Source organism: Spinacia oleracea, chromosome 6, assembly GCF_020520425.1.
Source record: "Spinacia oleracea cultivar Varoflay chromosome 6, BTI_SOV_V1, whole genome shotgun sequence".
In the NCBI taxonomy this organism is placed as follows: domain Eukaryota; kingdom Viridiplantae; phylum Streptophyta; class Magnoliopsida; order Caryophyllales; family Amaranthaceae; genus Spinacia; species Spinacia oleracea.
Genome location: NC_079492.1, coordinates 42,428,673 through 42,445,087, shown reverse-complemented (window position 1 = coordinate 42,445,087; position 16,415 = coordinate 42,428,673). Strand labels below are relative to the sequence as shown.

Below are 16,415 nucleotides of genomic sequence, written 5' to 3'. Positions count from 1 at the left end.
ACTTTTAACTTTCATTTGCCTGCTTCCTATAATATGTGTCGGCGGTTTGTGATTTTTTTTTGTTTTACAACTCATTTGTGAAAATGTTAGTATGCTTTGTAAAACAAAATTGTAGTTTTAAATAATTTTTAAAATGTAGCAACACAATTTTGTTGCGAAACATTTTGAGAGGGGAAAAAGAAAATCACAGCAAGATTAAACATCTCCTTTCTCCTTCCCTGTTCTTCGACTCATCCCCCATTCCCCATAAACCCTAGATCGGTTGCTTTTCTTCTTTTCCGGAGACCATCCTCTTCAATATATCAGAGCCCCCTTATTCTTTACGCTGCTTCGCCACACTGCTTTTCCAATCGCTGCCCTCCATTGCCGCCACCTGGGTTGTTCGTCGGCATCTCTCCTACCCCTTGCTAGTTGTGTTCCATACTCTTATCTCGCTTCCCTCGTTGCTGCACACCGTACCTGGTTGCGCCACCATCTTCTATCATCCTCTCCGGCGCATCCTCGGTGGTTGCTACGCTGGCGAGCTGAGGTCAACCACCACTCAATTCACTTCTTCTTCATTCTCTCTCAACTTATGCCAGTGAAGAACTAATTGAGGAAGTAATTATTTTTCCCTAGATTAATTTGTTGATTAATTCTAACTTCGATGTTGTTTGTTGTCAAATTTTGATATTTGTACTGTAATGTTGGCCAATTTGTTGCAATCTCTTGATATTTCTAGTGAATTTGTTTAGCAATGTGTTCTTGCTAGTGATAACTAGTTATGTTACTCCGTATAGAATAGGCAAAATGAAATTACAGAAATTAAGTTAATTATTAGGTATCAATGCATTGAAATCATTCTCTAAATGTATTATACTCTTGGAGTATAATGGAAATAATTACCATTATGAGCTAGTTATACTAAGACATGAAAAGAAAATAATGCGTGTATTATTGCAAATTGACTTATATGACAAATTGACGGGTAATTATTGTTTCCCCTACATCGCGGTTCAATAATAATGGTTTTTGGCTATTTAGCTTGTTTTCACCATGGAATATTATTGCTTTTTCCTTGTTGAGTTGCAATGTAGCTTCTCTGGAAATGCAGGGCCTTCTGAAGGCTGCCTCAGAGTGGAATGTTTTTAGATTTCTAATCTTTTCCCCAGGACATCTAATATGTGAAATAACTCCTCCTACAGTATATTCACGGTTTGGATACACGAGGCGTTCATTATATACGTCGGTTTGGTCCAACACTTCAGGATGCGGGTTTCTTTTTTCCTCCTGTATGTCCAATATCCAAATCCTATACATTTGATCTCTATCTTAAGTCTTGATGATCTTAGAAATATCATTTCATATCTGTAGGAACTTGGAATATACAAGGCTTACATTAGCGAGATAGTATTTTCCTCCATGTTTTTAGCGTTTGTCTTGGTAAGGCTCCCTTAATACATACACTCTTGTTTCATCTTTTATTATCTAGCTGTAGACACCTAATTTGTGTCTCCCCTTTGGGATGATGACGATACCATTATCCTTGCTAGGTGATTGGAATAACTCAAGGCGGAAATCCCAATTGCTAAGAATACTTCCAAAATTCAAGATCCAAAATCCAACCCCCGAGACCGTTCCCCTTTCGGTTCTCGGTACAAAATACAACTTTCCAAATCCAATTTCAAAATCCAAGTCCAATCTCATCTAGTAGACCATCCCATTGGTTTTACTAGGCCTTTTCCACTCAAAATCATATAAGGCAAGTCAAATTCTGGTGCCGACCCACAAAACCGAGCATGCCGGGCCCCGTCCCGTAAAACCGGAATTCAAAACCCGAGAAAGGCTTGTTTTTAGACGCTAAATGATGCCTTAACCTCCAAGAAAATACAAAACTCTAAACCTAGTACTATTCGTACAACAGGTACAACACTACAAGATAAAACAAGGACGGATTCCCCGTCCTTGCTTTGGCGGCATTCAAGCCACGTCACCAGCGCCCAACGCAGGTCCAGCGCCCTGCGCTGACGTGTGCTGGCGCCTTGCACCCATTCCTTCTATAAATACCCCTCATTTTCAGCATAATGGGGAGGAGAACAACAATACAACGTCGTAATTTCGACATTATGCCTCAAAATACAACTCAAAAACTCCTCAAAAACACATACAAAATTCCTAAATTCAAAAGCAATTGGGAGCTCTTGCCATTCTAATCAACTATGTTGCTTTGATTTCTAAATGATTAGCAAGTTGGTGTTTTTAATTAATCATTAAAAACACCATTTGCAACAATCATACATGTTTTCCAAAAATACAAAATGCAAACTTTCAAGATTCAAGGATGTCCAAGTTGTTTACAATCACCTCTTGGACTAGAATCACCTTCAAACATGGGGTAATCAAAGATGACACCTTTTAACACTTAAAGGTTTAGTCGTTTGAGATTCAAAACTCCATTTTTTTCAATATACAAGTTCAAGTTTTCAATTTTCAAGATCTCACCATGTTTAGGGTTGGTCATGGTTACTTCCCTAAACTAGGATCCTTTCAAGTTCAAATTTCAATTATTTCAAGTTCAAAACTTCAATATTCAAGCTTTCAAGTTCAAGTTTAACATGCAAAATCTAGGATATTTGGGTTGAGCAACCTCTCCCAAGTTGAGATTTTTGGCTTTGAATTCGTGTCGGGCGCACTTATTTTTAAGGAGCCGCTTGGCGTTCGAATCTCATGTGCCCAAGTAAAAATTTCAATTATGCACCTTTCAATATTGCAATTTCAATATCGCACCTTTCAATACCGCAATTTCAATATCGCACTTTCAATACTGCATTTTCAATACCGCAATTTCAATACCGCAATTTCAATACCGCAATTTCAATTCCGCACTTTCAATTCCGCATCTTTACTTGCCTAGTCCATTTCTAGGCAATGTGGACCTACTCCCTAGTCCTTTTCTAGGGGGTCTTGTATTTACTAATTCTACACTTTATTTAGTATTGTGACGTTTCTTTATTTGCTTTATTGCTTTCATCACCGCACATGCTAAATACAACAAAATACAAAGGTTACATCACGCTTAACAAAGATAATTTTTGGACAAACCGGCCTTAGGTTCCTTAAATCAATCTTTAAAGCAAAGTGACCACCATACAATTATAGATTCTAGTTGCTCTAAATTCAAACCCACATAGTCTAATCTAGGGTATATTTTCGAAAAATGTTGTGCCAACGTACTTGAATATTTCTAAAGCTCGCGGAATAAGCATTTTTGTTCCCGTGCCCGGATCTCACCCATCCGTTTCGAGGATTCAAAGCCTTATCCAAAATAGAGTCACTTGCGGTCTTTCCAAACGAGACTTTAAACAATGTTTGGTGGCGACTCCTTCGAGGTAAAAAAATTCTATGGTTTTCTAAAGAACCGCCCCTCTTGTAGAACGGGAAACAAGTTTTTTGCACAAAAAAACCCGCTACAATTCTGGCGACTCTGCTGGGGATTTTACTAATTTCAATTCAAAAATGCGGGCAGATTTCGAGCAACAAGGCACTGATCTGCTTAAGTACTGGATGCCAGCACTGGCGCCAGGCGCAGCCCCTGCGCCCAACGCCACTGCCTGCATCCAGGACAGTGGCTCACAGTGGCTCGTCGCCCACATTTGCTCAACTTTTCGTGTTGGGAGTTAGTCTATTTTTGAATCTGGAAGGACGCTCCGAAACCTCGTGAACAAGTGCCGAAAAACGAGCTTTACAAATAAAAATTCAAGTACGATTTCAATTTCAATTTCTAGGCATTTCATGCATTTTTCGAAAACCATATTGTTCAAAATGAATTTCTACCTTTGCCCAAACGGATGTGTTCTACATTCGGGCTAGCCCCGGGGGCAACGAAATGGTGACTCTCCCTACGGTTCCCGACCAAAGTGTGTGACCATTTCCGCGCCTACCGAAACTTGGCATTTACTTGAGATTCCCGATGTCAAGTATGGAGGCCGTCTGCCGACACACACTTCCCTTAGGCGGATGTGAAAGCTTGTCGCCGGATCCGTCTCTTAGCCGAGTACCTTTTGACACCAAAAGCCGACCACTTGCATCATACAAAACTTAGACCGACCTTAGGTTGAGAACTTTGCATGTCGCATTCATATTCATGACTAGTGTGACAACGTGCTACTTGTGCATTGTGTGGGCGTCTTTGCACGCGTGAATGGCTAACCCCGAGTTCTAGCTTGCCAAAATCAATTAGCCTCCAACTAGGAAACCAAACCCCTAGGAGCATCATTCAAACCTCATGCATCTAAATCGACGATTTTAGGGTCTTTAGGAGTGTCACTCCATTTGATTCAAAACCCTTAAACACGCCTCACGCACAAATGCCAAATTCAAAATTCAATCCAACGGCGTCATATGCCGGATTTTCAAGTCCAAATTCCAAGTTCCAAATTCAAAATTCAATCCAACGGCGTCATAATGCCGGATTTTCAAGTCCAAATTCCAAGTTCCAAATTCAAAATTTAATCCAACGGCGTCATAATGCCGGATTTTCAAGTCCAAATTCCAAGTTCCAAATTCAAAATTCAATCCAACAGCGTCATAATGCCGGATTTTCAAGTCCAAATTCCAAGTTCCAAGTTCAAAGTTCAAATCCAACGGCGTCATAATGTCGGATTTTCAAGTCCAAACCTCAAGTTTCCAAGTCAAAGTTCAAATCCAACGGTGTCATAATGCCGGATTTTCTAGTCCAAATTTCGAGTTTCAAATTCAAATCCGAATTTTCTAGTCCAAAACCTCAATTTTCAAATCCAAATCCAACGACGCCATAATGCCGGACTTTCTAATTCAAATTCCGAGTTTCAAGTTTCAAGTCAAGACTCAATCCAACGGCACCATAATGCCGGATCATCTGGTCAAAATTTCCATTTCCAAACTCAAACCTCAAATCCAACGGCGCCATAATGCCGGATTTTCTAGTTCAAATTTCGAGCTTCAAGTTGCAAGTTCAAAACCCAAATCCAACAGCTTCATGCCGGATTTCCTATTTCAAACATTCAAGTCTTCAAACCTCAAACTCAAGTTGCCAATTCCAATCTCAAAGTCTCAAGTTCAAATATCCGAGCCCACACCGACATAATGCAAACTTTCCAACTTGACCTTCCAAATTTCAAGCTTCAAGGGTCAAATTCCAAATTCATGCCGTCGTAATGCCGACTTTTCTATTCTATATTTCAAACCTCAAGTCCTATACTTCAAGATTCCAAGTCCACGGCGGCATAATGCCGGACTTTCAAGTTCCTAAATTCAATGTTTCAAATCCACGGCGGCATAATGCCGGATATTCCAAATACAAAGCCTCATGTTCTACATACAAAAGTGCGTCCTTTCCATTTCAAAGTTCAAACTTCAAGCCAAATTCAAATTCCAAATTCATCTTCAAGCTACAAAGAAATCTTGCTTTCCATTGCTCCCCAATACAAAATTCAAAACATTTCCAACGGGTTGAAACTCCCCAGAAATAATACAAGTTCAAGATTCCATCCACGGGTTGAAACTCCCCAGAAATAATACAAGTTCAAGATTCCATCCACGGGTTGAAACTCCCCAAAAATAATACAAGTTCAAGATTCCATCCACGGGTTGAAACTCCCCAAAAATAATACTAGTTCAAATTCTATCCACGGGTTGAAACTCCCCTAAAATAATACAAGTCCAATTTTCCAACGAGTTGAAACTCCCCTAAAATAATACAAGTCCAATCTTCCAACGGGTTGAAAATCCCCTGAAATAATACAAATTCCAATTCTCCCGCGGGTTGAAATTCCCTTCAAATACTCCAGATCCAATGGGTTGAAACTCCCCTAAAATATTGACGGGTTGAAATTCCCTTGAAATAATACAAAGCCAATTCCTTTTTCAATCGGGTTGAAACTCCCTTCAAATACTCCGAGTCCAATGGGTTGAAATCCCCCTAAAATATTGACGGGTTGAAATTCCCTTGAAATAATACAAAATTCAATTTCCGAGTACAAGTACAAATTCCAAATTCTTGAGCGGGTTGAAATTCCCTTCAAATAAGTCCAATTTCCAATAGGTCGAAATATTCTTTTTCGACATTCCAAGTTCTAGTACAAAGAGTCAACTTTCACAAAAGAATGAACGCTCCTCTCAAACATTTCCAACGGGTTGCAAATTCCGAATACAAGTACAAAACCCAAAATCCCGAATCTTCGGAGTGGCACTTAGGGTCAAGTCTAGGTCTCATTCATTGCATGCATATCATATCATGTGTCGGGAAGTCCAAGTTCTAAAATCGTCTGGTATGTTCTAACTAGGAGTCCAAGGATCCTGTGGGTTCGTCGAAGAGGAGAGAGGTTGAAAAGAAATCCATCAGCCCTAGCCTCCCTCATAGCCGGCATCGAACGAGCAGCCAGTTCATCTCCTACAAATCAAACTCCCAGTCCCATTCAAGGAACAATCCAAATGTCTGCCTCTAATAAACTCGCTCAACTCCTAACAGCTTTCGCCAACCTCAGTGGCAATGTGGAGAGCATAAGCAACAGATTCGGTGCCGTGGAACAGGGCGCGCCCACTGATGACTGAACCAAGAAGATCCAGAGTCTTGTCAGTAAGGTTACCAATCAAGAGAACTACTTTGACACCTCAATGGAGGACAACCTCAAGGGGAGGGAGAATCTGCCAGACAACTTCTCCGCCAATGACATTCCAAAGTTCAAATCAACTGACAATCCTAAGTACCATCTCAAGAATTTCAGAGCTACATTGGCCATCAAGGGGGTCGAACTCAAGCTATACCCAGTGGTATTCCCTATGTCTCTGGAACCTGTCTGCCAGAAGTGGTACTATTCACTCAAGGAACATCAAACAAATACATGGGAGGTGGTTGCTCGAGCATTCATGGAGAAATATCAACCCAACATTCAACTTCAAACCACTCTAAGGGAACTGGAAGTTCTCAGGCAAGGGCCTCAGGTAGGCTTCACTACTTACCTCAACCGGTGGAGAGAAATGGCATCCCAAATGGTGACCAGGCCCTCGAGAGAGAATTAGTCAAGATTTTCATTGCCGGTCTTCTTCCAAAGTACAATGCTAACATGAAGTACCTAGGTTTGGAAAGCTTCAAGAGAACCTACGACATCGGGGTCGATATAGAGGATGACCTGATGAAAGCACCCGCAGCCCCAGCTCCACAAACTGACAAGTGGAAGGGAAAGAGACCTGAGACAACACACAAAGTTCATGAGGTTAACACCGTAGAGGCTCCTCAACGTCCAAAGTCAAACAGCTTCAAAAGCAATGCTATTCAGCGCAACTATCAAGGCAGGCCAAAAAGAGTCTTCACAAACCTCGAGATGTCTTACAGTGAGGCATTCGATCGGCTGGTCGAAAAATAAGTTATAGCACCAATGGGTCCCACACCCGATCCTCCAGTCGACAAAAGATCTAAGAGTTGGGATCCGGCAGCTCATTGCAAATACCATCAAGGGAAGGGTCATGACATCGAGGACTTCTATAAGCTCAAGCACTTGATCCAGAACGTGGTCGACAACAAGACTTTACCCTTACCACCCGGGGCTAAGAAAACCCCCTCCGTACAAGCCATCTCCTATGATTGTGAAGATGAAGAAGAGGAGTTTCCATGCAATCTGATCTCCACAATATACAAGCCAGGCTACGAGCTGATGGTTCCAAGCTGTTGCCATCTACTTCCGAGTGCTCAAAACTGGGTGATCCCCAAACCTAGGGTAACCACTGACATCCAAGAGAATATTTCTCCGAGTACGATCTCATGCTGAGTGCCCAACAAACTGTCAAACTCCAGGGTGTCACATACAAAGTCTTAGGAGTCCTTGAGCTGGTTTTCTCCTTTGACACCTATTACGACAATGCTGAGTTCCTGGTAATCGATGTGCCTACTAACTTCGACCTACTATTCAAAGAGACTTGTTCGAGGAAATACTAGATGGCCCTGCCTGCCTCACCCTCAAAGGTTCAAGCTTCCGAGACGCTCTCATCAAGAAAATCCGGCTGTACGCCAGGAAAAGGATGAGTGCATTCAAGAATACTACCACAGATGGGCAATCTCCGCTCGTACAATTCAGCCCGAGCTGCCAGAGGGAAAAATGGTGAGAATGTTCCTCTTAGGGCTCAACACTTCATGCAAGGGCAGCTTCGCCGCATTTCCTTACAACACATGGAATCGAGTCCGGGACCAAGTCCTGAAAGTCTGTGCATGCAGCCCCGTCTTCGATGATTATGGCGATTATGGCGCAGATGTCTGGGAATACCCTGAGAACTATCTTTACGATTAAGTGTCTTTGTCCAGGTCTAGAGTCTGTCTTTCAAATTCTGAGTCTAGCAATGAGTCTAAGTGTCTAGAACTAGAGTCTTGCATCAATCAAGAGCCTCTAAAGGCTGAGCTTCAAGTCAAAACAGTCGATGTAATGATTGCTGATTTCAATAACACTTCAATTTCTACTTACTCTTCGAGTCCTAATTCAAAACACAATCCTAATCCAAACAACTTTGCTTTACAAGAAACTGACTTTGAATTTCTAAAAGCTATCGAAAATCATGAAAACAGGACGCCCATAATTGTGGAAAACGAAAACATCAACCTTTCTAACAACAGTGATTCAAAACTAGTTCAGATTGGTTTAACTCTTTCTCAAGCAGAGCGGGACGATCTTATCAAGCTACTTTCAGAGTATGTAGACGTCTTCGCATGATCCTATCATGATATGCCAGGGGTTGATCCAAGCATCGGTCAGCATACAATTCCTCTTATTCCAGGTTCAAAACCCATCAAGCAGAAACTCCGGCGCATGAAACCGGATGTTTCCCTCAAAATTCAAGAAGAGGTCTCCAAGCAGCTAGGGGCCGGGTTTATTCGAGAAGCAAAATATCCAAAATGGATCGCAAATGTCATCCCAGTTCCAAAGAAAGATGGCAAAGTACGAATGTGTGTGGACTACAGGGATCTTAACAGGGCCAGCCCTAAAGACGGTTTTCCATTGCCTCACATCGACATCTTGGTCCACAACACCGCAAATCATGCCTTACTCTCTTTTATGGACGGGTACGCAGGCTACAATCAGATTCCCATGGCAGAGGAAGACATGGAGAAGACAACCTTCATCACTCAGTGGGGTACATATTGCTATACAGTTATGCCGTTCGGACTAAAGAACGCAGGAGCAACTTATCAAAGAGCAACCACAACCATCATGATCGATATGATTCACAGGGAAATTGAGGTATATGTCGACGACATGATTGTCAAATCCAAAGAACAACACGAGCATACCTCGGTACTTCGAAAGTTTTTCAACAGGCTCAGACAATACAACATGAGGCTCAAAACTCAAAAGTGCGCATTCGGGGTAACGTCAGGCAAGTTACTCGAATATGTTATCATCTCTCGAGGCATAGAGGCTGATCCTTCAAAAATCAAAGAAATTCTCGAGATGCAACCACCAACGAATGAAAAGGAAATTCGGAGTTTTCTCGGCAGACTACAATATATCAGCAGGTTCATTTCAAGACTCACAATGATCTGTGAACCAATATTTCGAAAGCTCCGAAAAAGCGAGCCCAAAGTGTGGGATGACGACTGTCAGCATGCATTCGAAACAATCAAGAGGTACCTTTCCAACCCACCAGTACTAAAGCCAGCCATGACAGGGATTCCCCTCAGGCTCTACCTCACAACAACCGATTCAGCAGTGGGGGCTATGCTTGCCCAGGAGATTGAAGGCAAGGAGAACGCCGTATACTACATAAGCAAAAAGCTGATCGAGTATGAGACCAAATACACTCAGCTCGAGAAACGCAGCATCGCCTTGGTTTGGGCCACAAAGAAACTACGGCACTACATGCTCTCCCGTACAATACATGTGATTAGCAAAGCGGATCTTCTCAAGTATCTATTCGAGAAATCAGCACTCAACGGGAGGTTGTCCAGATGGTTGGTCATGCTAGCAGAATTCGACCTCAAATACATTCCACCACTAGTAGAAAAAACCCCTGTTGCAGCCCCCTTGTTGCAGCGTACATGTATAAATACGCTTCAACAACCAGTCGGTCAACGCGGGTCAAACCCTTTAAAGGGTTATCGCAGCGTACATTTTAGTTGTTCGCAGCAAATGTGTTTGTTGCAGCGTACAAAATAAAAGCCCGCAGCAACAACCCGACTTTATTGCAGCGTACATGTTATCGCCCGCTGCAACAAGTCCGCGTTTCAAAATTTTTTACTTTCCTAGGTTGCAACAAACCGCGCTCAAACGAGCGGGCTCAAACGTACGTTGTTTCTTCTCTTCTAGCTCCAAGCTTTTTCCCTTAAACAAATATCCAAGAAGCCGTCGAACTCAGCCCTGCGTCGCCGTCGAACTCAGCCCTGCGTCGCCGTCGAACCCAAGCGTTGCTCAGCCCTGCGTCGCTGTCTTCGCCGGTGTGTGGTGTTCTCGCCTCATCTCCCCCATCCCGTTCAATTCTCGCGCGGCCTGTCACTGAAAGATATATTCTTGGTCGGCCGGGGGTTCAGCATCTCCCCGTCGCGTCGTGGTTCCGGTGGTTGCTCGGCGTCGTGGTTCCGGTGGTTTCGGTATGGTGTGTTCAATTTCTATTTTCGTTTTTTATTTTCGTTTTCAGATTAGGGTTCAATTTTAGTTTTTGATTTTCGTTTTCAGATTAGGGTTCAATTTTAGGTTTATGATTGACAAAATCACATAGTTTTGAGTTCGATGATTTATGGGTTTCTTAGGGTTTGTTCAAATGATGTTTATGGGTTTTTAATCATTCATTACTTCATACAAAATCTTGATTTGTGCGAAATGTTGGATATTTAGGGTTTAGTTTAAGAATAGTATTGGAATTTTGGATGTTTTTGTTGTTTACGCTTGTGAAATGATGGAGAAGTTTTGAGTGGTCAAATGAGGGCTCTACAAGATTATAAGAAGGTGATTGTGTTTGAGTATAGTTTGTGTGAGTTGTTGACTTCTTTGTATGTTGCTATATTGGTATATAATTAACAAGTTTAATGTTCCGACTCTTCTGAGTATCTTAACATGCTTTTGAAGTCCTTGAGCTCGGGTAAATATTAATCATCTGCCATTTAGTTGTATGAACTGAGAATGGTTTGTTTTTAATTTATGTATATCCATATGCCCTGTACCAGTTTCACTTTCAATTAGGAGATGAGATGTTCCAACCTCTTTGCCTGCAGAATTTTGAATGAAATAGTTTCACTCATCTTTGTGCATCCATTGAATAGGAAACTGTTATACCACAATCGACAAATTCAGGAGCTAGGCTCCTCTTTTCTGATGTATTAAAGCATCATTGTCAGAACGCGGTTACACACTCTCCTAAAAGACGGAGAACAAGGATGCCAAACAAGGATGCCAAAGAAGGATTTAGAAACCGGAAATTTCGAGAATCTGATAGTGGAAGTGACTCAAGGGTTAAGTCCAAACATTGGAGAAAACACAAGCTTCATTCAGAACAATTTACAAGGCAAATATCTTTCTGGTTCAGATGCCGCTCAACCTGATATCCCGTTGTCTGCTGTACAGGTATGATTCAGGTGTTTAAGAAGATTTCCTACACTAGCAGAATAATGTTGAATTCCCTCGCCTTATTTGCTGCATTTTTCTAGGTTTGCAGCAAGTTACATTTTAATTGCCGCATTTAAGCAGTAATGTCTATGTCTATGTTGCTGTTACTTTACCCTGAATATGAAATATGGAGAATACATTAAATAATTTCCTGTATAAACTTTTGTTGCTAATATGGAACTTGTATCCCTTATATTTCAGCATTCAGAAGCAGTGAAGCTGAAAATGCAGTCTGCTGTAGAAAGAGAAGGAACTCCTGGTGATGCTGTCAATTTGCAAACTGTCGAGAATATATCACAGGGAGATGCTGATATAGATATGGAAATAGATGATACCAACAGCATAGAAGATACAATCTTTGCAATGAACAATCATAAAGACCAATCATCCACAAAGACCACAAGCTTAACTCTGACGGAGCTGGCTCAACAGATGGCTGTTGATGATGATGATGATGACATTGTGAACTCTGTATGTGATAGCAGTCATGTCTTCGTTGGGGGTTATAAGGTAAAATCTGAAGACTCGGGCCTCCTCGGCTCTATTCTTTCCAAGCATGGGGATATTGCTGATAACTGCAATTTCAAAACACCATCAGTTCGTTCTCTGTTCATACAACATGTATGTGACATTGTTCAAACTTTGAAGAAGACTAGTATTGCATTCATCACTACGAGTGAGCTTGAAAAGATGGTAGCTGGCCTTAGTGATATTGAAGGAGCATGTATAGAAGTTGGATGGCTCAAAGAGAGGCTCGTTGAGATTTACGAAGCAAAGAAAGCTATCCCTATGCTTGGGCCATCATCCGAATTGAGAAAGACTCAAACTGAACGGAAATTCAAGATTCAGTGTACAAAAGCACTTGTGGAAGAGTACAAGAGAGAGATTGTTATTAGAGAGGAAGAACTTCGCAATTTAGAGGAAAAGTTGCGCATGGATGAGAGTGTACTTTCTGTTGACGAAGAGGAGGCTACGACAGCAGAAATGGTGATTGGTGAGTACAAGGACAAGTTGAGGCGCATTGTGGAGTTAGGCTCCTTGCATTGTGGTCTAGTATGATTGTTACTTTCGACAAACAGTCACATTCGGGGTGAGTGACTTCTCTTAAAGTTTTATTTTTCTATTTTCCTTCTTCCTCTCTGAAATTTGGGTGGTTGCTCCTATTTGAACGTGTCATTGGTGATTTATTTGTATTATCTGGTGCTTGGAAACGTACGGTTATGTTTGTGTTTCTATTGTTGCCATTCAGAATCTTGGTTGCATTAAATTCTGTTCCTGTTTGTTAATGGCTTCAATAGGAACTATCTGCCATATGTTTGTGATAAAAAGATTATTACCGGATCAAAATGTCCATATGTTTGTTCTGTTTCCAGTGGATTTGAAGTGTGAGTGGATTTTAGGATAAAATAAGGCATTTTCGATCCCAACTTTAAAATATGCTTTATATGCTTAGTTTTGACTTTCTAGAACTCATTCCAATCCATTTATGCATATTTAAGGCTCATTGTGTCGTTATAGGTCATATTTAGGCTAAAGTGCCATTTTCGCTCCCAACTTTGAACTTAAGAACCTAATGACTCATTTTAAACTTATTATATGATTAATATGTTTAGTTTTAAGTTTCTAAGACTTATTCTAATCTGTTTATGCACATTTAATGCTTGTTTGATAGTTATAGGTCATATTTAGGCTAAAATGAGGCATTTTCGCTCCTAACTTTAAAATAAAGATCCTAAGCACTCATTTTAAACTTAATACATGTTTAATATGCATAATTTTAACTTTATAAGACTCGTTCCAATCTATTTATGCACCTTTAAGGCTCATTAGGTCGTTGTAGGTCATATTTAGGCTAAAATGACATTTTCGCTCCCAACTATGAACTAAAGAACCTAAGGACTCATTTTAAACCTACTAAATGTTTTATATTCTAGTTTTAACTTTCTAGGACTTATTCCAATCCATTTATGCACATTTAAGGCTCATTGTGTCGTTATAGGTCATATTTAGGCTAAAATGACATTTTCGCTCCCAACTTTGAACTTAAGAACCTAATGACTCATTTTAAACTTATTATATGATAAATATGCTTAGTTTAAGTTTCTAAGACTTATTCTAATCTATTTATGCACATTTAATGTTTGTTTTATCGTTATAGGTCATATTTAGGCTAAAATGAGGCATTTGCGCTCCTAACTTTGAACTAAAGAACCTAAGGACTCATTTTAAACTTATTACATGATTAATATGCTTAGTTTTAAGTTTCTAAGACTTATTCTAACTACTTATACACATTTAAGGCTTGTTTGGTCGTTATAGGTCATATTTAGGCTAAAATGACATTTTCGCTCCCAACTATGAACCAAAGAACCTAAGGACTCATTTTAAACTTACTAAATGTTTTATATGCTTATTTTTAACTTTCTAGTACTCATTCCTATCCATTTATGCACATTTAAGGCTCATTGTGTCGTTATAGGTCATATTTAGGCTAAAATGACATTTTCGCTCCCAACTTTGAACTTAAGAACCTAATGACTCATTTTAAACTTATTATATGATAAATATGCTTAGTTTAAGTTTCTAAGACTTATTCTAATCTGTTTATGCACATTTAATGCTTGTTTGATAGTTTTAGGTCATATTTAGGCTAAAATGAGGCATTTTCGCTCCTAACTTTAAAATAAAGAACCTAAGCACGCATTTTAAACTTAATACATGTTTAATATGCATAATTTTAACTTTATAAGACTCGTTCCAATCCATTTATGCATATTTAAGGCTCATTGTGTCGTTTTAGGTCATATTTAGGCTAAAATGACATTTTCGCTCCCAACTTTGAACTTAAGAACCTAAGGACTCATTTTTAAATTATTATATGATTAATAAGCTTAGTTTTGAGTTTCTAGGACTTATTCTAATCTACTTATACCCATTTAATGCTTGTTTGATCGTTATAGGTCATATCTAGGCTAAAATAAGGCATTTTCGCTCCCAACTTTAAAATAAAGAACCTAAGGACTCATTTAAAACTTATTACATGTTTAATATGCATAATTTTAACGATCTAAGACTCGTTCCAATCTATTTATGCACCTATAGGCTCATTGGGTCGTTATAGGTCATATTTAGGCTAAAATGACATTTTCGCTCCCAACTTTGAACTAAAGAACCTAAGGACTCATTTTAGACTATTAGGACATTGTCATTAGTTTCTTGAATGTTAAAATGTGATATTTAATTTGTATTTAATCTAATGTTTAATTTAAATTTCTGTTTTTGTAAAGGTCTACACTCCGAGGATTGCGCCTTATGCGAGGAATTTGATGTGGTTCGTGAGCAATGGGCTAAGTTTTTTACCAACAAGTATTTATTATTGGCTTTAGCGCGCTTGATCGAGTTGGTTTAGTTGTTATAGAATAAATTTTATATTAAAATGCATGTTTATGTTGAAATTGGAACATATATTTAAATGTAATATGTGCACTTTGGTTTTGGGATATATAGTATACAAAACTCCAGTTGTTGTTTTTATATTTGTTATACAGGTTGCGTTATTCTATTATTGTTTTGACAGGTTTCTATATTTGGTGCAAGGCACTCTAGGTATCCCTAAACAAAATTAGAATTTTCCCGCCAAAAGTGCTTTATTGCAGCGTACATATATGTTGTACGCTGCAACAAGGGAAAAAAATTTCGCAAAAATTCAGACTTGTTGCAGCGTACAAATAAATGTACGCTGCAAAAAATTGAGTAATTCAGACTTGTTGCAGCGTACAAATAAATGTACGCTGCAAAAAGTTGAGTCTTTTGCAGCGTACATATATATGTACGCTGCAACAAGTCCAAAATTTTGCCAATTTTTTGGCACTTGTTGCAGCGTACATCTAAAAGCCCGCTGCAACAAATCACTTTTTGCAGCGAACATTGTACGCTGCAACAAGTTCAGACTTGTTGCAGGCCCCCCAGTTGCAGCATACGATGTACGCTGCAACAGGGGTTTAAAAGCCCGCTGCAATAAGGGTTTTTTCTACTAGTGCACAGAAGTCTATCAAGGGTTCAGCAGTCTCAGATTTCCTAGCCGACTGTCCTGTCGAGGCAGAAGAGGAAGATTACGACTTACCCGACGAGCAAATCTTAATGACCAGTGATGACAGTTGGTCAATGCATTTTGACGGTGCTTCCAACCAGAACGGATGTGGTTTTGGAGTAATCCTAGTAGCTCCGGACGACATGCACATTCCGATATCAGCAAAACTACTATTCAACGTCACAAACAATGCGGCAGAATATGAAGCATGCATCATGGGCCTAGAAGCCGCCTTAGCACTGGGCGTCCAGAAACTTCGAGTGTACGGGGATTTCTCCCTAATCATCAATCAAATTTCCGGCAAATGAAAAGTAAGAAGCGAGAACTTAGCTCCATACCAGTCCTACCTCGAACAGCTGTCTGAACAAATAGAAGAACTTCGCTATACATACCTTCTGAGAGAGGAGAATCAATTCGCCGATGCACTGGCAAAGCTGGCCTCAATGATCAACATCCCAAATGGCATGGCTGAAATGTCACTTACAATTGAAACACGTTAAGAAGCAGCATATGTCTATGCTACTGACAACGTCGAGCAAGACGGGGATGAACCTTGGTTTACAGACATTCAAAGGTATCTACAAAACTCAGAGTATCCCCCGCACTTTTCAAGCAAAAATCAAAGGGCTCTACGACTACAATCAGCCAACTTCGTCATGGAAGGCGACATTCTATACAAAAGGTCCCTTGGCGGTCCTAACCTCCGATGTGTTGACAAGCAC

General features: G+C 40.1%; 1 protein-coding gene across 1 annotated transcript; it reads left to right on the top strand.

Moving 5' to 3' along the window:
- The first annotated feature begins 546 nt into the window (after nt 1-546).
- LOC110778188 (uncharacterized) lies at nt 547-15,155 on the top strand. Its single transcript, XM_056833453.1, has 5 exons — nt 547-600; nt 1,185-1,271; nt 1,354-1,422; nt 11,805-12,693; nt 14,891-15,155. Exons 3-4 carry the CDS (start codon nt 1,402-1,404, stop codon nt 12,660-12,662), a joined length of 879 nt encoding a protein of 292 aa, XP_056689431.1. The 5' UTR covers nt 547-600; nt 1,185-1,271; nt 1,354-1,401; the 3' UTR covers nt 12,663-12,693; nt 14,891-15,155.
- The last annotated feature ends 1,260 nt before the right edge of the window (nt 15,156-16,415 follow it).